General features: G+C 39.1%; 1 protein-coding gene across 3 annotated transcripts in view; it reads left to right on the top strand.

Moving 5' to 3' along the window:
* LOC121885847 (endophilin-B2-like) overlaps positions 1-13,607 on the top strand; it is a 34,695-nt gene extending 21,088 nt beyond the window's left edge. For all 3 annotated transcript variants that reach the window (XM_042395626.1, XM_042395624.1, XM_042395625.1), the window contains 2 exons: positions 10,579-10,819; positions 13,053-13,607. In XM_042395626.1, the coding sequence (XP_042251560.1) occupies positions 10,579-10,819; positions 13,053-13,160 (349 nt within the window). In that variant the 3' untranslated portion in view covers positions 13,161-13,607. The remainder of the gene's footprint in view (positions 1-10,578; positions 10,820-13,052) is intronic.
* Positions 13,608-18,447: the final 4,840 nt, after the last annotated feature.

The raw sequence follows: 18,447 nt of genomic DNA, 5'->3' as shown, positions 1-18,447 counted from the left end.
GAAGATGCTGTGCCAAAATATGGCAAAACAATCATAAAATCTAAAAAGCTTTTCAGTAAATTGGTAGCCATGATGATAATATGGTAAACAGAAAATTAATTTGCATTAGGTTTTAGTTATATATTTAATTTTTGTTAATTTTGGGATCATACTTAAACTCCAAATTAATTCAGATTAGGAACACACAGAAGATTAAAATATGACATTGCTGATTCTCCCCTTCTGTATTCCCATAGAAACTATCTGCTAAATGTTTTCTTTGCACAATTCCTGTCCTATTCATGGAAGGACAGTTTTCCACCACATTCCCCCCTTTGTGACTTTACAGTCGCATCAAAATATCTTCTCTACCTGCAATGATGGAGCCAGTCATACTGTAGAGCAACAAGGCTCCTGTGCTGAGATGACCATAAATATGGCTATCATCCTGAGTGGGTCCAGTCATTGCAGTGCATGGCATGGAAAACCTCTCCTCCCTGTTTGGTGGGGAGCGAGTGAAAGCCGAACCTTGCCTACACCTCCCTGAACTGAGTTGTGAAAGCAAACTTCTGTTAGCTGTATGAGGGAAATCTCACACAAGTCAGTGTTCAACTAATTCAGTGGTTTGACATATCCATATCTCAAATGATTCATAGTGTAAAACCATAACATAATATAATATCATAATAGAATAAACACATTGTTACCCTAAGCTGGTGATAGCTTATGATGTGAGGCTAACATTGATTCAAGTGAAAACATGTAACATTCTGTAACTTAAGGTTACTCAATATTGAAGAATATGCTGTTTTTCTGGTCTAAAGACCTAGTTGATAGCAAGCTTAATCACACTATCACACCTTAACAAATCAACACACATAATAATGAAAGAATCACATATAATCTAATGGGTCAGGCCTCAGTTCAATATAAATGTGACAATAAATGTATCAAAAAATCATAAAGAGCAGAGTGAATTGATTAGAAACATACATAATAAACATGAAAAAGTCTTTGGTATAAAAGTCCCTTCTTTTCTCCATTCTCCTGTGGTGTTCATCAAAACCCCCACATCACACACTGACTCTCAAAACACCAGGCAACTGCAGTGCCGAGTCAGGGTGATGAGTAATTGTAGTGGCACATCCTCTTCTGGTCCTGCCAACACAGGCGTTGCAAGGTGAATCATAGCAACACTCCCCAGCACAGGTGTCAGAAGATACTTCTTCAGGCCACCCCTATGCTCTCCATCAGTGTCGGGTGCTGGCTCCAGTCAGAACCATGGAGGGGCTTGAATGGTCCTTCATTCCTGGGCTAGACCCAGCGTTTTCTCTTGAAGACCCTGATGTACACGTAGTCACCAGGTTGTAACTCAGTTTGTGCCTCACAGTCATGGGGTGTGCCATCTGTGGGCCACACCATTCATGATACAGGATTTGTTTTGAGGTATCATTGAGCTTGGTGCCATAGTAGGCTAGTGGTTGTTTGCCAGTAGGCGTGTCTTGCATTAATACTGCATTTGCATATCCTGACCTTTCTGCCACATACAGGTGAGAAGGTTTACTGTAATTGGGGTGCCCAATGCCGGTACTAATTGTTGTTCCCCTTTAATGGCTTTAAATGCACCGTCTATCTCCTGCAACTGTACTTTAATCATTGCCCTGAGGAGTGCTGTTTTCAGTACATAGTCACAGATCTACTGTCTGCTATACCCTGCAATGCCCAAAAAGGAAAGCTTTTGGGTCACTGTTTGTGGTTTGGGTGCTTTAATTATTACTTCAATTTGATAGGGAGCAATATATATATCTTCAATAATTAGTCTTCTGCCAAGATATTCTACATCTTGTCAACAAAAGCTATACTTTGTTGTTACTTACTTTGTGACCTCTTTCTGCTAATGCTTTTAGCACTGCTATTGAGTGTCTTTCACACTGTTCTCTTGATGAGCTACAGATTAGCAAACACACATTGTATCAGTGTGCTTTCAATGATTAGGTGCTGCAAATCTTGGAGCAATTTCTGTTAAATATGGGAAATGAACTCTCACAACAACCCTGTGGCATCCTAGTGTAGGTATACTGCTCTCCTTGGTATGTGAATGCAAACAAGTATTGAAAATCTGGATGTAAAGGCACACTAAAAAAAATGCTGAACATAAATCAATCACACTGTACCATTTAGTGTCTGATGGGACGTTTGATAGCAGAGTATGTGGATCAGATATCACTGGGGTTTCTACATCTACCACTGCGTAGATCATGCACCAACCTGTAATCATTTGAGTGGGGTTTCTTTATTGAAAAGATTGGAGAATTGCATAGGCTTTGGGTTTTTACCAACACTCCAGCCTGCAACAGACCTATTGTAGGTTTTTATCTTTTATTATATTTTAACCATTTCCTGTAGTGTAGGAGGGTGTTTTCTTTCATATGGTAGTTAACACCCTGGTTTCAATTTGATTTTTACTGGTTGTGCTGACTTCACTAACCCTACATCTGTTTTATGTTTTGACCAAAGACAATCTGGTATCTGCTGCAACAACTGGTGTCTTAATCATGCAACACTAACACTTGCATGACAGGTCTATCACTTATTAGTCGACCACCTACACCTTGCTCCCCTGTTTTGTGTAAGATTCTGAGGAAGTGATTATCTGATGATATGTGAATGTGTGGGACCTAAGTCCTGTGACTCATATCCTTCTTCCATTATCAACATCACATGTGGAGTTGAGTTTTTCACTTGAGACCATTCAGTGAGATATTGTTGAAGTGTTACTACAGCTGCAGCTCTTTCTGGTCCAATATAGATATCCCCTGCAGTTAGCAACACTTGTCTCCTGCTAATCCGCTCATTCCAACATTCCTCATGGTCTTCATCCAATCCATGGGCATCAAACTTCATCGTGCAGTGTAATGGCAATTGTGATTGTGATGGTTGTTCGAACTGTGCTTGAATCCATGTTTTCCACTGCTCCCACTGTTGCTGTAACATTGAGTGTTGAGGGTTCAATGTTATCCAGTAGACTACTGGTTGTAGATAGCCAGACATGTTTGCACATCCACAGTGATGACATTCATCAAACAACGACATCATCGGTCCTTGGTTAGAGAATGTCAGTTCAGATTGACCACCTGATTGACCAGGAAATGCAAGATGAACAACGTCAGTGGTGCACATGATACTAGCTCCCAATGAATTAAGTATGTCTCGCCCCATTCGGTTAATGGGTGTGTCTGCTGAAAACAATAATGGTGCAATTACTCTTTTACCACCAATTAGCATAGGTACAGGCTCTGTTAGGGGCATTACTTGTCTTTTCTCAGAGAAGCCAACAGTCTTAATTGAAGACTGTGAAAGGGGGAGATTAGAGCCCTCTTTTCCTATACAGGAATAGGTTGCACCTGTATCTACCATGAATGTATGTTTCTTTTCATCAATGACTACTGGTATGGTAGGTTCGTCATTTGGGATGCTGAGAGATGATTGGCAGCATCCCACTCCCCCTTGGCTCCTCTGGGCACCCCTATTGTTGAAAATGATCGGCTAGTCCAATCCAAGGATTGGTTGGACAATCCTTGCATCTGTGTCCCATCTGATCACATCCAAAGTATCTCTGTTGTTCTGGTGGTACCCAATGTGGTCCATTGTATGGGGCATTTCGTGCTCTGCCTCTTCCTCCCCTCATGGGGCCTTAGCCTCCTCTTAGTGCTTGTCCTCCACGCCCTTGTGGTTGCTGTTGTTGTCTGTGATAACCAGCTTGGGGCGCCGGATTAGCTGCACCTGGATGATTGAGATACACATTTATAGGTGGTAATTGTGTTGCTGGGCCAGCAGGCTGTGGATTGTAGGTTTGAGGCTGACCACCATAGTTAGATGCTGGTGCAGCTGCCTGCCTCCTTGTCTTCTCTGTTTAGCTCTTTTCTTGGTTTCTATTTTCATCATGCCTGTCACCAGTCTCTCATCAAAGTCAGCATTTGCTTCTTCTGTATCATCAATCTTGTCAGTATCATTGCCACTGCTTGTTTCACTGTCCTCACTGTTACTATCCTCCAACTCTATGAGATTTTTCTCTTTCTTATCCTTCTTTTTTCCTTTCATCTCTTTTACTTTGGGGGTAGATGTGTGGTAGGTCAGATGTATGTGTTGGTCCTGTATTGACTGCTCTCTTCTTTTCTTTTTTCCCTCCTCCCATTCCCTTGAATCACAGCATCCTCTTGCAGCCTGACTTTCCACTTCTCTGGCTTCATTTAGTAGTGCTGCATAAGATGTTGAAGAAGTCTGTAGCTTTCCTGTTACTGTTTCTGTAGTTGCATGCATTGTTTGTGGTGCTTGCTGTCAGCTAGCATACAATGGTGGTGGTTGTAATGCTGTAGGTGATACCTGTTGGCTGCTCGTGGGAGACTCTGTTAGTCACTGTTATCTTCATCTTTCCTGTTAGCTCCCCTTGGATAGATAATACTCCCTCCATACTATCTGCTACTCCACCTGCTACATTCTGTCCTGCTTGATCTAGCTTGTGAGGGTAGATGTCATCTGGGTATGGGGGTGGATCAATTATTGGTGGACCACCTCCCCCTGCTTGCATTACTCGTATTATTTCACCATTTTTAGCTTCCTCAGCATCTCAGTTTTCACTATCTCCCTTAATATTTTAATTGACTGCTGTATGTATTTCCTTCTTGTACAAACCATCCCAAAACCTCTCTCTCTTTTTGCCTCTTCCCCACTCTTGTATTACTAGTATCAGAAGCTTTATGGTGTTGGTTTCTACCTCTTCACAACAGGCAATGTTAAATGTGCCATTTAGAGGCGCTCAGCTTGTAATCTATACAGCACTACAACAGTTTTGACATTTATTAACCTAGATTTGACTGGTATAATTTATCTCTATTAGGACAGGAACTTGATTATATTCTATGAGAGCATATATCTCATTCTAAAAATGGGTTACATGAACCTTACAATTAAAATAAATATGTCAAAGCATTAATCCTCACCCAATAATATTTGAGGATTGCTTGAATTTTTCTTAATTACTCGTCTATTCCAACTTTTTAAACATGCAATCAATAAAACAATTGTGACTGCACTCTGCACCACCCACATATCTGTTTATCATAATTGGGGTCATAGATCAAATCATTGGTCATGATTTTTAAGCCATGAAAATTACTCTAAGAAGATATTTAATAAGCACATAACTGCTATTCTACCTATACCACATTCAGCTGGAGAGTCAAAAAACTTTGAAGCCATTTTTCTCAGTGTCATTGTTAGCATCGTAACAGCGGTCCGTCTCTGCAGAGATCAGTCATTAATAACCAGGTGATTTAATCCTTAATAAAATTTTGGCTTACAGCACCTAAGCTGAATGAACAGAAAAGAGAAGAAAAAACCTCTGCTCCTTGTAGCAGTGTCTGTGTCTGTGAGTGGGAAGAGGAGGAGGAAAGAAAAAAAGAAAAACTCTGCTACAGCTCCTCCGTGTATGCGCCGCAGAGGGCGGGAGCGCACACACAAGAGAACAGTCTGCTATGAGCACCGCTTCCCTTTTATTAGTAGGGAAGTAGTTGTAGTGTTATGTATTTAGTGTATAAAATCAAATCTATTGATATCAATTAAATTTGAATGATTTCTTAATGAATTATTGATCCAAGCCATGCTGCCCTTTACTCTATCCATTTTCCTCTCTCACACACACCACACACACCAACTCTCACTTCTATTTATTTCAGAACAATTATATTCCGCTGTTACCTCAGCCACAGTAATTTCACTGACTGTGAAAAAAGCAAGAACAATTTTAAATGGTGCCTTTGGATAATATGGGTCAAATTTAGCTCAGAACACCCAAAGAGTGTATATCAACTGCGCAAATTATCAGGCTAAAAGAACACAGAATTCACACTGTTTCGATACTGTGGGTCAGATCTGACTCTGCACAGCATGCAAAGACCAAACTGATTATGTTTGCTATCATAATCATGTTAAAGTCCCAGTTTGTTAGGCTGAAGAAATAATGTATGAAGTTCAGTGTTGGTGTTTGTACATACAGTCGCGTGTGTCACAATCATCCCATATTGATCACCCTAACCATTATTTTTTAATTAATTCACCATATCTCTAGGGAGTTTATTTTAGTTGAAGGCTGAATCTGTATCTGGCCTTCCTCCCTGGACTTTCCTTCTCTGCCTCTGTCTAATGAGAAGCAAAAGTTGCTCACATAACATAAGAGTAAAAAAATATCCAATACACTTTTTTGCTTATAATATTTGTTTTAATTTTGTCTTTGTTGTCAATTAACCTTTGGCATTGTCAGTGGCAGCCCCCAAAGATTTGCTCTTCAAACTTTCTCTTTATTCTTTTGACTAGTAATGCGTTACTGTGTCACTCACTTAAAAGTATCCTCCATAGCGTTAATATCCATAATAACACAAAAACCACTCCAAACACACACAAAAATATCTAACTCCTCATTTTCCCCATACTCTCTCCCATATATCCTTGTCTTGCACTCCTTGGTTCTGATCTACTAATTTCTGGCTCTTATCTAAATTAAAACAATTATTTTATCAACAGTTATAGCAGCTTTATATTTTCTTGGTGAATCAACCTCTAGCTGCGATTGCTCTGAGCCTCCTTTAAAGCTCTGATATATATATAATAATATCTCCCCACTTACCTAGCTCCCATCTAACCTTTCTAGGAACTATAGAAATTGCCAATCTGGGATTAACTAGTAGTTTATTATCACCCTCTATTGTAAAATCATCTGGCAGCCTGAAAAGAAACTAGGTAGAAGAGTTGCAATTCCCTCTGGGTCACGGCAGAGTTGCCCCAATATCAGCTCTAGTGTCTCAGCTGTCCACAATCTTCAGCAGAAATTGTTCCCATAAAATGTTAGAAAAATCAGCCTTAACCTGTCTCAAATTAGTCCACTTATTAATTTATTGCAATGTTAGATTTATTTTATTTTAAATATACCACCTTAGTAACACTCCACTCCTGTATTGTCTATATGTATTCCCCTTTTTGCAAAAGGGAAAATACGTTTTAATACTCTGTATCAGTGTGTTCTGTGTCTAAACTCTGTTATGTGTTTTATACTCACACAGTGGCAGTGAGAAAAGAAAAAAAGAGAGTGTGGCATCTCCCCGCTCCTCCGCTATGTCTCAGTCTCAGCACATCTACACAGCTACAAATTAAACAACTCTTACTAGACTTCTCTGGACTTTTTCTTTCCTCTTCTTTTCACTATCCCACACTGAAAAAGACTAATGCAACCTCGTCGCACCGACCGTGCAGTACACTCAATCACTTCAATATGACCAAACAAATGAATAGGCATTTAATCACCTCTATCTTACATACCGTTCGCAAAACAATCATCATTATTCACAACAGAGCCCAGCATGTTATTTACAAAATCATACAATAGTGCACTTCATCTATTTGACACCACAAGATACAGACAACACACAAGCTTTTTGTCTAGATTCAGCCCTGATAACAGCGTTATTGCAGATACTATTTGATCTGAATGCAGCCCTGTAGCAGCATCATCTGAGACTTATGGGTAACAGCCCTGAAAATGATGTTATCTCAGTATTTTTTTAACCGGAGCTACCCCATTAATAGCGGAATCTGATTATGTACACTAAAATTTCCACCCCTAGCAATTTTCTCCACTTTAATTTAGCTGTGTCCAACCGGTCTGCAACTTATGGCAAACGGTGTTGCAGTTAAATACTCATAGTGTACTTTGCTCACACTTAACACAACACAATTCGACAAAGACAATACATCTCTCCTTATAACAATCCTCAAGAAAAAAACCCTGTAACTCACTATTCTTACCTAATCATAGCATAGCCTCACTCTGCATGTACCAAAATGTTAGTAAAGGTCCATTCGTACATCATGCATACACCACATTGAACTCTTTTCCACAATTGTGTGAAAAATTATACAATGTTTCAGTCCTCCAGATTCAACTTAATGAATGGTCCAGGGTGGAGATAGCTTGTGATTCCATTTCAACTGTCTTTATTAATTTATTCACTTATTGGTATAATGTCTCTTTTTTTTTAATCAATTATTGGGAAATAGATTCTTTAGAGGAGGGGTGTTAGTTACCTGCAACCCAGGCAGACACAATCTGATGCCAGAAACAACAATTTTAGCAGAATTAGTAAAAAAGGCTCTGCTTACCTCTCAGTAGCGGCCGCAGTTGGTTCTGGACAACAGATGTCCGAACCCCAGGGCCCGTCACTCCCCTCCTGGCTCGGCTCGCCAACCGTCATGGGAAATCTTCAGATGGGCCAAGAAATCTTCAGGTCACCCACAACTTAGTATTAAACTCAAAACTTATAAGAGAAAGACTCAAAGAAATACACTGGAAGCTGGTAGAGTTCAAGGCGAATAGGTTTACTCTGCATAAAGAGCAATACAAAGCAAACAGAGGCCTTGATCCCGGGATAATAATGAAAAATCATAAAATATTAAATTATATGTCGCTTATTTGCTAAACCCCACCTTGCTTGATCTTAACACACTAGTAACAATCCAGACATGACTCATCTCAGAAAACAATGATGTCTCACACTTCTCTAACATGTATTAGTTGTACTTAGCCTCTTCCATATTTCTCATAATACACATGGACTAGCTGCCTTCGCTCATCACACACAGAAGATTCAAATATGACATTGCTGATTCTCCCCTTCGGTATTCCCATAGAAACTATCTGCTAAATGTTTTCTTTGCACAATTACTGGCCTATTCATGGAAGGACAGTTTTCCACCACAAAAGGTAGAGATGATCTATTCATGACTCGTACAACAGGTCTGGACCACTCATAACTTTCCTTCATACCTCAGAGAAAAATCTAAGTACAAGAAAATTGATGAATGCCACAAATGTTCTTAAATCACTGGATGCCAGTATATTCAAAACAAATGTCAGTATATTCTGAGATAAATCATAAAAAACCCACATATCCACAGGAAAAATACATACATGGGCCCCATTTCCCAAATGCAAGATAATCACAACACCCATCTTCTACATCATTGTTCATTGTTTCCACACAGCAGAGACTAGAGATGTTCTCACAAATCATATAGTTTGACCACTCTGCTCTCTGTGAGTAAAAGTGGTGCTTGATGCAACATGAGTGTTACATTTTACTTGTTGCAGTGAGTTTATGTACATCTCTTACATAATTTACAATTTCTGGAAGAGGTGTGTTTTACATTTACATTTAGTCATTGGCAGACGCTTTTATCCAAAGCAACTCAGACGCAAGGTGAGACAATCGAAGACAGTGACTCAATAGAACCATGATACAAATAAGTAAGTTGCATGCTGGAACACAATTGGCTCCAAACTAGTTGTGATGTCACAAATCGTGCTTGTCATGCTTTGAACTATTACTAAGACAAACAAGTAAGATAAACACAGTGTGATGGTTGTTGGGAAATGAGGTTCAGACTTTTTTTTAAGTATCTCCAAACAACCGCAAATGCATTCTAAGGCCAGATTGTGGCCTTGAAGGAAAGAGAGATCAACACAGATGTAGGCCCGAGGATGTCTGCATGCTTGTGGTTTTCACAGATCAACAAAACTGGAGATTGCTGCTAACAAGCACATTATTGATTCATCAGTGGTCACTAAGATATTTTATATTCCCTGTCCACCTACTGAGTGTATGAGAACAACCGTGGAGGTAACAAAAAGTAATTAATTTTAATCCATTTTCAACAAGTTAAAATCAAACAACTGACAAAACTAAGAATGGAAATTAATGAAGGGGAAGGACCAAAGCATCGATTCATTGATGAAAGGATAGAGTTTGATTAATTAAATCATAAGCTAGCAAGTCTTTAATTAGCTAAGTTACTCCACACAGCACTCTTACATTCAGACTGTGGAGGTCGGACTTCAGACTGGTGTTAAGAGACTGAATAACTTCCACAGTCACACAGACTACCTTCATCTGTCAGAGGGGGGCGAATACAGACCGTGTTTTACCCAAACTTCTCTGCTTTCACTGTCAGTGGAAATAGGTTCAGTTCCACTCTTATGTGTAAAATGTGAAAACCAATAAATATATTTGAGCAAAAACAAAAACCACATTATTTGTGTTTGGCCTCTGATGAAGGTGTAAGCATCATGCTGTGATTCAGCATGATGCTGTCTGAGTAAAGAGGAGTCTTACGTGTGTGCGTTTTGTCACTTAATTTCCTTTTCATTTCCAGTAAAAATATTAATTATTTCCTCAGTATTAGTCACTAGACATAGGCTACAAATCATAATAATGTATAGGTGACATCTTGAGTAATAGCCTGACGATTCCTCTCAAGTGGAACTGTTGCTAAAGTAAATATTTTGTTATCATAATCATATTGTCATTTATTTTTTGAGTTTAGTGTCTATATAGTGTCTATTCACTATAGTCATACTATAGTGAATCTGGCCTTGAGTCAGTGGAAGTCATCGCTCTTCTATCTTATGACAACTCTAACAACCTCAAAAAAACAAGCTGAATATCCACTTCAACAACTCATATCCTTTATTTGTCTTCAAACTCTGTACAGATGCGCTAATGCTGTGGGCGGCCCCCATCCGTCTGCTGTCTGCCCTGACACCGTCTCCTCTACTTTCCTGCCACGACCATCATCTCCTGGCGCCACAGTCACCTCCTCTTCCTCCAGCCAAAGGCCCACCACTCTGGCTATGGAGCAGATGCAGCTGCCAGTCACAGGCACCAGAAAGGCGAAGGTCTTGTATGACTATGATGCCCATGATGCTAGCGAGCTTTCCCTTTTGGCTGATGAGGTATAGTTGCACTTTCAGTTGTTTTGTTGTTTAGAGGTGACATACTATAAACCTGCCTAGTAAGTGTTGACTCACCCCACAGTAACAACTGTACCTGCGCAAAACTGTATGGTAGTACAACAAGGTACAATGTCTGACCTTCAACTCATAAACTGTAAACAGTTAGAGGACTAGCTCTGTGACTGGCACATGTATAATGGATATTAAAAGTCTCTATACACTTTGAACATTTCTGCTTCTTATTGCATTTAGGCTGAAAATAAAAAAAAATAAAAAAAATCAGACTCTCATTTTCATTTTCCAAACCTGCTTTTTCAATGCAGGGTCAAAGGTGACTGGGGCCTTTCCCAGCATGCACTTCAGGATGGGTTCACAATTTTTCCAAGTCTGTCAAAAAACAATATTCACATGCCCATATGTACACTGAAAGAATTATCGGTCGCTATAATCATTTCTCCTGTCCATACTTGCCATGAAGCGACCTCTTCTCAACTTCAATGTAAGAAATGGGGGACAAAATCAACAGCCAATCTTTAATACCATCTTTTGACAGCTTTCAAGTGTTGGCAGACAGTACAATAGATTTTCCATTTGAATTCAACCATGACAAGTAGAGGGTGGATACCTGACCCGAGCCCGAAGGGACCTGTCTGGACCTTACAGGTCCGGCTGGGTTTGGACAAAAATTTAGAAATAATGTCCAGGTTTGGGTTGAGTTCGGTCACGTAAGCGGGGCTAGCCTACTTAGCATGGTGCTTCAAGTTCTTTTTAATGAAAATATAGTGTTAAAATAAATAAAAATGATGGACCTACTGTCTGTGTTGGGCTACTTCCTGTTCAGTGCTGGGTTTTGTTATTTACATGACAATGGCTGAATGCAATAGATAGACTAATTCAGACAAGCTTCAAAAAAGAAAAAGGTGAGCTTCAAACTGGTTCCAATGCAAACCAATGGGTGACTCTGGCGCAGATCAGCAGAACGTCCATCTTGCCTTGTCACCAAATTGTCGGGAAAATTCTCCCTGTATGTCTGAGAGTTACTAGTTCTCTGAAGAATCTGTGTGATGAATCAAATCTCTTTACTTAATGCAGCCAGAGAGCGATGTATCAGAGTTGTCAGTTGTTCTCTGCCTGCATGTTCAGAATGCCTCCCCTTATACCATCATGTAGACAACAGAAAGGAAAACACCATCTGCCGAATAATCTACAGTAGAACAGTAAAGGGACCTGGTTCAACCTGGTTGCTACATACACATCTATACATTCACTGGAACAACCTGCCTGCCAAGTACCTTGAGAAACTGTGTGCAGGTATACTGAGAACTGCTGCTGTTTTGAAGGCAAAGTGTACTCACACAAATACTGATTTCACTTAGGTTTCTTCTGTTTATTGAACTTTGTATGAAGTTAACTGATAAATAAAAACTATTCAATATAATACAAAAATATTTTAAAAAAAATATATAAAAAAACAAAAAAAGAAGACTTTTCAATACCCTGATAAAAGAATTTAGACTTCAAACAATATGAATCAACCATTAATCTAACCCACACACTCTACCTTAGAGGCTTTAAATGGTGCATTTTAAGTGCATGTAAATCTGCACCACATAAAAATGCTTAAGATTATCAAAAGTGGAAGCACTAAAACTCAGTTTAAGTTCCATTACCAGCTGCCATGGGCAGTTTTTGAGCCAGGCCCTGCTGTGTGAAGGTGTGGCTACACAGTAATTCAATCCCCATTCATTTCACTAAAAATGAATCATACTTTGTTTACTTTCCATTCAATTCAGGAATGAGCTGCTTATGTCTTTCTTTACGTAGCTGGTATGCAATAATTAAGTAGAGCAGGAGGGAAGTTTCATGGTGCATGTGAATAGAAGGACGTCAGTAGAAGTTTATGACAATGAACTCCAGTTCCTGTCAGAGATATTTATCAGAATATGTGGAGGAGGAGAGGAGAACGAAGCATATTTATGACTGAGAGCCACCTGAGGATTAAGAGCAGGAAGGGAGGAAGATGGTGTTATTGTCATCATATAATGTGCAATGTCCTGTTTTCATTACTAAAACACCTGAAGTATCCGATAGTTTCTGTTTTAGTTTTTTTTTTTTTTGGTTTCTTGGGGGGGGGGGGGGGGGGGGGGGGGGGGGGGGTTTGAAATAGTTTAATTTTGTTACAAAAAAATGTTTTGCCCAATTTGTCTAAATGTCCTTCTTTGTTTTTTCTCAGCTCATTACCGTATACACCGTACCAGGTATGGACCCTGATTGGTTGGTTGGAGAACGGGGCAACGAAAAGGGCAAAGTCCCTGTCACCTACCTTGAACTGCTGAGCTAATGGACCAAACAACAGGACACACACACACACACACACACACACACACTGCAAAAACCTCTATCTACTGTCACATGTGTGCATTTAGTGCACTTACTGTATTTTGATCTGTGACTATCTGAAACACTTATGCAAACTTGTCTGTAGGAAACTGGGAGTAAACATGGGTGGAAATTGCAGCAAACTCTTGTGACTGTGTGAGCAACAGTTTCATTTAATGTGGCCACGTGGGTCATTACAGACTTTTCTCTCGTTCCAATAATGTATATCCAGAGTGTGACTTAATGAGCCCATTTAAAGCTACACTTCCTCATTTTGTTAACAGTGCAGTTTGGGTGTGAAAGTGAAACTCCAAGGAGAGATTTATTTGATTCTTGTCATGTGTTTTTACCACTGAGGCATTCAATGACCAAGATCTCATGTCATCCATTAAAGAATAATTCCAATTTATTATGACTTAAGTCTTATTTTTGTAGTTTAGACCATTTTTTTGTATCGCTCATGATAGCTTTGTACTCACCAACGTAATTGCTGGGGTCTGGGAACACAGTGACATATATGGCTACAATGAAGTTTGACAGTGCTAGAAACACGAGCAGTCAGATAAACAGATGGTTGTAAACAGGCCAACAGTTTAGTCAGGTGATCTGAACCACTTTGTTGAGAGCCGAAGTAAAACTGGAACTTTCGGGTTTTGCTTTACATTTGTAATGCTAATCACTGTACTAAAAGTCTATCCTTGGAACAAACCTAGCAGTGTATTGTGCAGTTCAGTGTTGTCTAGACATGGTGGTAATTTTTAATATTTCTTTTTTAGTTAAGCATTACCTGGGTTAAATGTCACCAGTTTGACAGAAGGAGGTGTTTGCATTGATGGGTTGAGTGTACACAGCTAGTTCAGACCTGGCTGTAATAGGACAACTTGGGTTGGAAATATGAAATTATATGAGACTGCTGGTGGATATCATGGATATAAAAGAAACTAAGTTACGATAACTTAAGTGTGTGTGCTGCTGAACATGGATAATTTGTTCGTATGCTATCAAATTAGTTGTCGTTTAGCTTCGTTAAGCTTACATAGGTTTAAACTTTTAATACTGTAAGAAACACAGATACATCTTAGAATACAAACAGTAAAACTCTGGAACACATTTCACTTTTTCAGAAAGACATGAAAGAAAGCGTGCATTGAGTTACAGAAGCTAGTGGACAACTGCTAGCCCGGAGATGACGTCAGGACCTCGGCTCTCTTTTTGGAGGTAAAATTGAAAGTGCGCAAAACTGTATGGTAGTACAATTATGCTAAGTAGAGAAGTAAATGTTGAACCAGGCAAGTGGGTCTGTAAACTGTGATGGTTGTTTACAACTGACACTTTGGATAATAATTTTAACATTAGCCTTAATTTTCAGACTGCTCATGTTTCTTGACCTGTTTGACTTTTTTAGTGATGTCACTGTGTTTAGTGATTAAATTAAATTAGATAGGAATTATGGTCAAAACCACAATAATAGGACCAGGTGTTAAGAATTATTCTTCTGTAGGACAATGTTAGGCACTTTGAGCTTCACAAGATTCAACTGGTTGTTGTAATGTAAACCTGGTAGATATTAAAAGTAGTGATTGGAAAGCTTGAAAAAACTCAAACTCAAATGCAGAACTTGATTTTTACCCACATAATGAAACCCTAGCCTTGGGCTGTTGTGAAACTACTTTATCTGTCCTCTGTTTGGAGCTTTAATGAGTAACAGATGGATTGCAGACAACTCGACACATTATGTTCTCCCTCATAGCTTTGTTTTTCGCAGATTTTTACAGGAAACTTTCCTGTATGACTCAATTCATCATTAAGTCAAACCATAATTCTTATAACTTTAAGTGACATTAGCCTAACTGTTGCAACAATGCTACAGTTGTGCTCATAAATTTACATACCCTGGTAGAATTTGTGAAATATCGGCCATATTTTGGAAAAAATGACTGATCATGCTGTAAACTTTTGTTTTATTTAATGATAGTGGTCAGGTGAAGCCATTTATTTTCACATAATTGTATTTGCCCTTTTTACATCATAATTATAACTGAAATCACCCAAATGACCCTGATCAAAAGTTTACATACCCTTGAATGTTTGACATGGTAATATACACACAAGTTGACACACACGTTTAAATGGCTATGAAGGGTAAGTTTCCACACCTGTGACTGGTTTGATTGTAATTAGTGTCTGTGTATAAATAGTCAATGAGTTTCTCAGCTCTTGAGAGATCCCTGTACATTTTATCCAGGGCTGCTCTAATGTTTTCTAGATGTTTTGATTTCTCATTTACTCATCTCTTACTGACAGCCAGCTGCCTCAGAGGCCTGACTTTCAACTCTTAAAGCATGTAGGATGAAGTCAGGCTAACTGGGTTTTCAGGTCAAGTGGTCACAATGGGAATCTTACTGACAACCAGTTGCTGAAATGAATTTCAAACTGTTTTCATAGCAGTAGAGCTACTTGACTCATAAGTGAACCAGAAGTACTTTCTGAGTTTGCAGTAGAGAGCTTAAAATTATCCAAACTGGTTGAGACAACAGATTGTCATAATCAGAGATGACCTGTTGATGTTCATGAGAACAGGTCGTACAAATGAATCGTCACCTTGTGAGAAATTGAAGTGTCTTTCGAGATGGTTTTCCTCTCCAGTGCAAGTATGAGTGAGGCTGAGTCACAAGCTGGGTGTGATGATTTTAGTGGGAATCCACAGTGTGTTTACACAAGTATACAGTTAGAGTATACAGTTGTTTACTGTATCTGAGATTATTAGTGGCGTGGATATTTATGGTTGCCAGATGATACTGAATGTTTTTGTGATCCCCTTACATTTCCTCTAGTTCACCATCAGGTCACAGTATCCTCTTATTCATACAAAAAAATCTAAATCTAACTGGCAGAATTCTATCAGATGTGGCTTTCCTCTGGAGGAAATCCAGCAGCCCATGTACTGTATGTGTGTGTGTAAATTAATTCAGGATGGAAAGTTGATTTTGTGAGCTGTGTTTTGCTTTTTAACAAATCTTTGCTTTCATGTTTTTAATTTAGTGTAATGTTAGATGGCTTGAGGGGGAGCAAGGCTCATTTTAAAATGTCTTTTTGTCGTCATCTTTTTGTCATCACATTTTTGTCATCCTCCAACTTATGACCACTGGTTTGATGTGCAATAAACGTGTGACACAGTAATACAACCGTCTGCTTCTTGAATATCTACAAACAACACTGATGAACAGAATCTTTCACAGAAGTTTACTTTTTTATTTTCTATCAAAGAATTTGTGGGAAGAAATTGGCTAGTGTCCAATTTCATTTAGTAACTAGTTTTTAACCTTAAAATTCAGTAGCAGCTAGTGAGGTGGTTTTAGGTTTTAGAGTGTAGGATTCATTTTATAGCATAAACCTGAGAAAACAGTCATACAGTAAGATGACAAGTGAGAAATCTGACAGGTTTTACAAACACCAGTTTGTACAGTAGAAAAGAAAAATAAATTAAATTAAAGCTGCAAGCAGCGTTGGTCGGGACCTCGCACTCTCGCCCGTCGGGATCAGATCATTTTGCTTTTTAAAAATGAGGGATATTTCTTACAAGTGTGGTGTGCTTTTATTTTGAAAATTTGATTGACATGTGTACTGTCAGATGTGTAGAGACAATAAGTAACTGCAGCTGGACACAGAAAAATACCCATATATTTGAACAACGTAGTTTCATGAAACGGTTTATATGATATCATACGAAAAATTATGCACAAATTTTCGTGCATATTCCTACAAATTTCCAGCAGCACGAGCGATCAGCGCGCCTGCACGAGAGCCTTAAGAAAAATGGCGGACATTCCTTTTATTCTCAGTGGAAAATGCAATATTTTAATAAAGTGTATGCATTGAAATGCACTTTGATAACATTTCTAGCGAGAAACGTGCATTTTATTTTCATAATCTTCTTTAAGTGAATGCATACGATCTTTAGTTTGTTATTTATTATGAAGTCTCTTTCAGGTTTCTATCATTGCTATGGACGCTTCGCGCTGCCGCCCACGTAGCTTCCGCCCGGAAGTATTTCCCTCCCTGTCACCGTTTTAAAGTTTTTATTTCTCAACAAACAACACGAAAATGTCCTTGATAACTCAACAATACGATAGTGCTTTCTCATCTCACAGGAAAAGCTGAGTCCCGGGCCAAACCTTCACGGTCCTTCACAGTCCTGATGGCATCCTTCCCTGGCTGTTGCTGCTCGTGCTTGTTGTTGTTGTTGTTGTGATTTTTTTTCTTCTGTCCCCCCTCCCCCTTTCCCTCTCTCTTTCTCTCTCTCAACCCAACCGGTCAAAGCAGATGGCCGCCCACCAAGAGCCGGAGTCTGCTTGAGGTTTCTACCCGTTAAAGGGGAGTTTTTCCTTACCGCTGTCGCCAAGTGCTTGCTCATGGGGGAATTGTTGGGTCTCTGTATATTAAAGAGTACGGTCTTGACCTGCTCTATGTGAAAAGTGCCTTGAGATGACTTCTGTTGTGATATGGCGCTATATAAATAAAAATTGATTGATTGATTGATTGATTGATAGGTTAATGTTAAGGTCGCCAGTTTTGATTCTTCGATTCTGCAATACGAGCGATCAGTAGCACCTGCGCAAGCCCCTGCAATGCATTACCGCCTCCCTCCAACTCAGCTAAGACCCCCAAATTATGTTAAAATCACAAATTCTAATAGCTATTTTACCATGAAACCAATTGATTTTGTCAACAACAAAAAGGTATTTGACTAATCAACGTTTTGCAAAATAGCTAAGTTAACGTCATCAACTTCACTTGTCAAGATTCTGATGGTTTGCAACATAGCTAGGCTAATGCTAACATTACTAGAGAAGGCTTTCTAGACTATGCTCTCATTGTACTTTTATTACAGTTTTACAGATAACCAGTTTCCCTCAACCCTCAGTCAAGCCTCAGTCCCAACAACTTCCCAAACTATAGAAACCAACGGCTCTTTTAAGAGCCAACCTATCTGTCTGTCTGTCTGTGTATTTATCCGTCTATCTATCCACCCACCCCACCCCCCCACCCCCCGCTCTCTCTTTCTCTTTCTCTTTCTATGGAGTTCCATGCCCATGGATTTTCTGGTAAGTAATAGTGCGCACTATGCATAGCATGCTAAACATGTTCAAAAGCTATGTTAATGACCAAGTACAGTTCAACCATAATTTGGTATTATTGTTTATAGTATTATATGTATTATATCTGTCATACTGTGATTTAATTATGAG

The sequence above is a fragment of the Thunnus maccoyii genome, chromosome 19, assembly GCF_910596095.1.
Source record: "Thunnus maccoyii chromosome 19, fThuMac1.1, whole genome shotgun sequence".
NCBI lineage: Eukaryota > Metazoa > Chordata > Actinopteri > Scombriformes > Scombridae > Thunnus > Thunnus maccoyii.
This window is presented reverse-complemented; position numbering and strand designations above follow the sequence as displayed.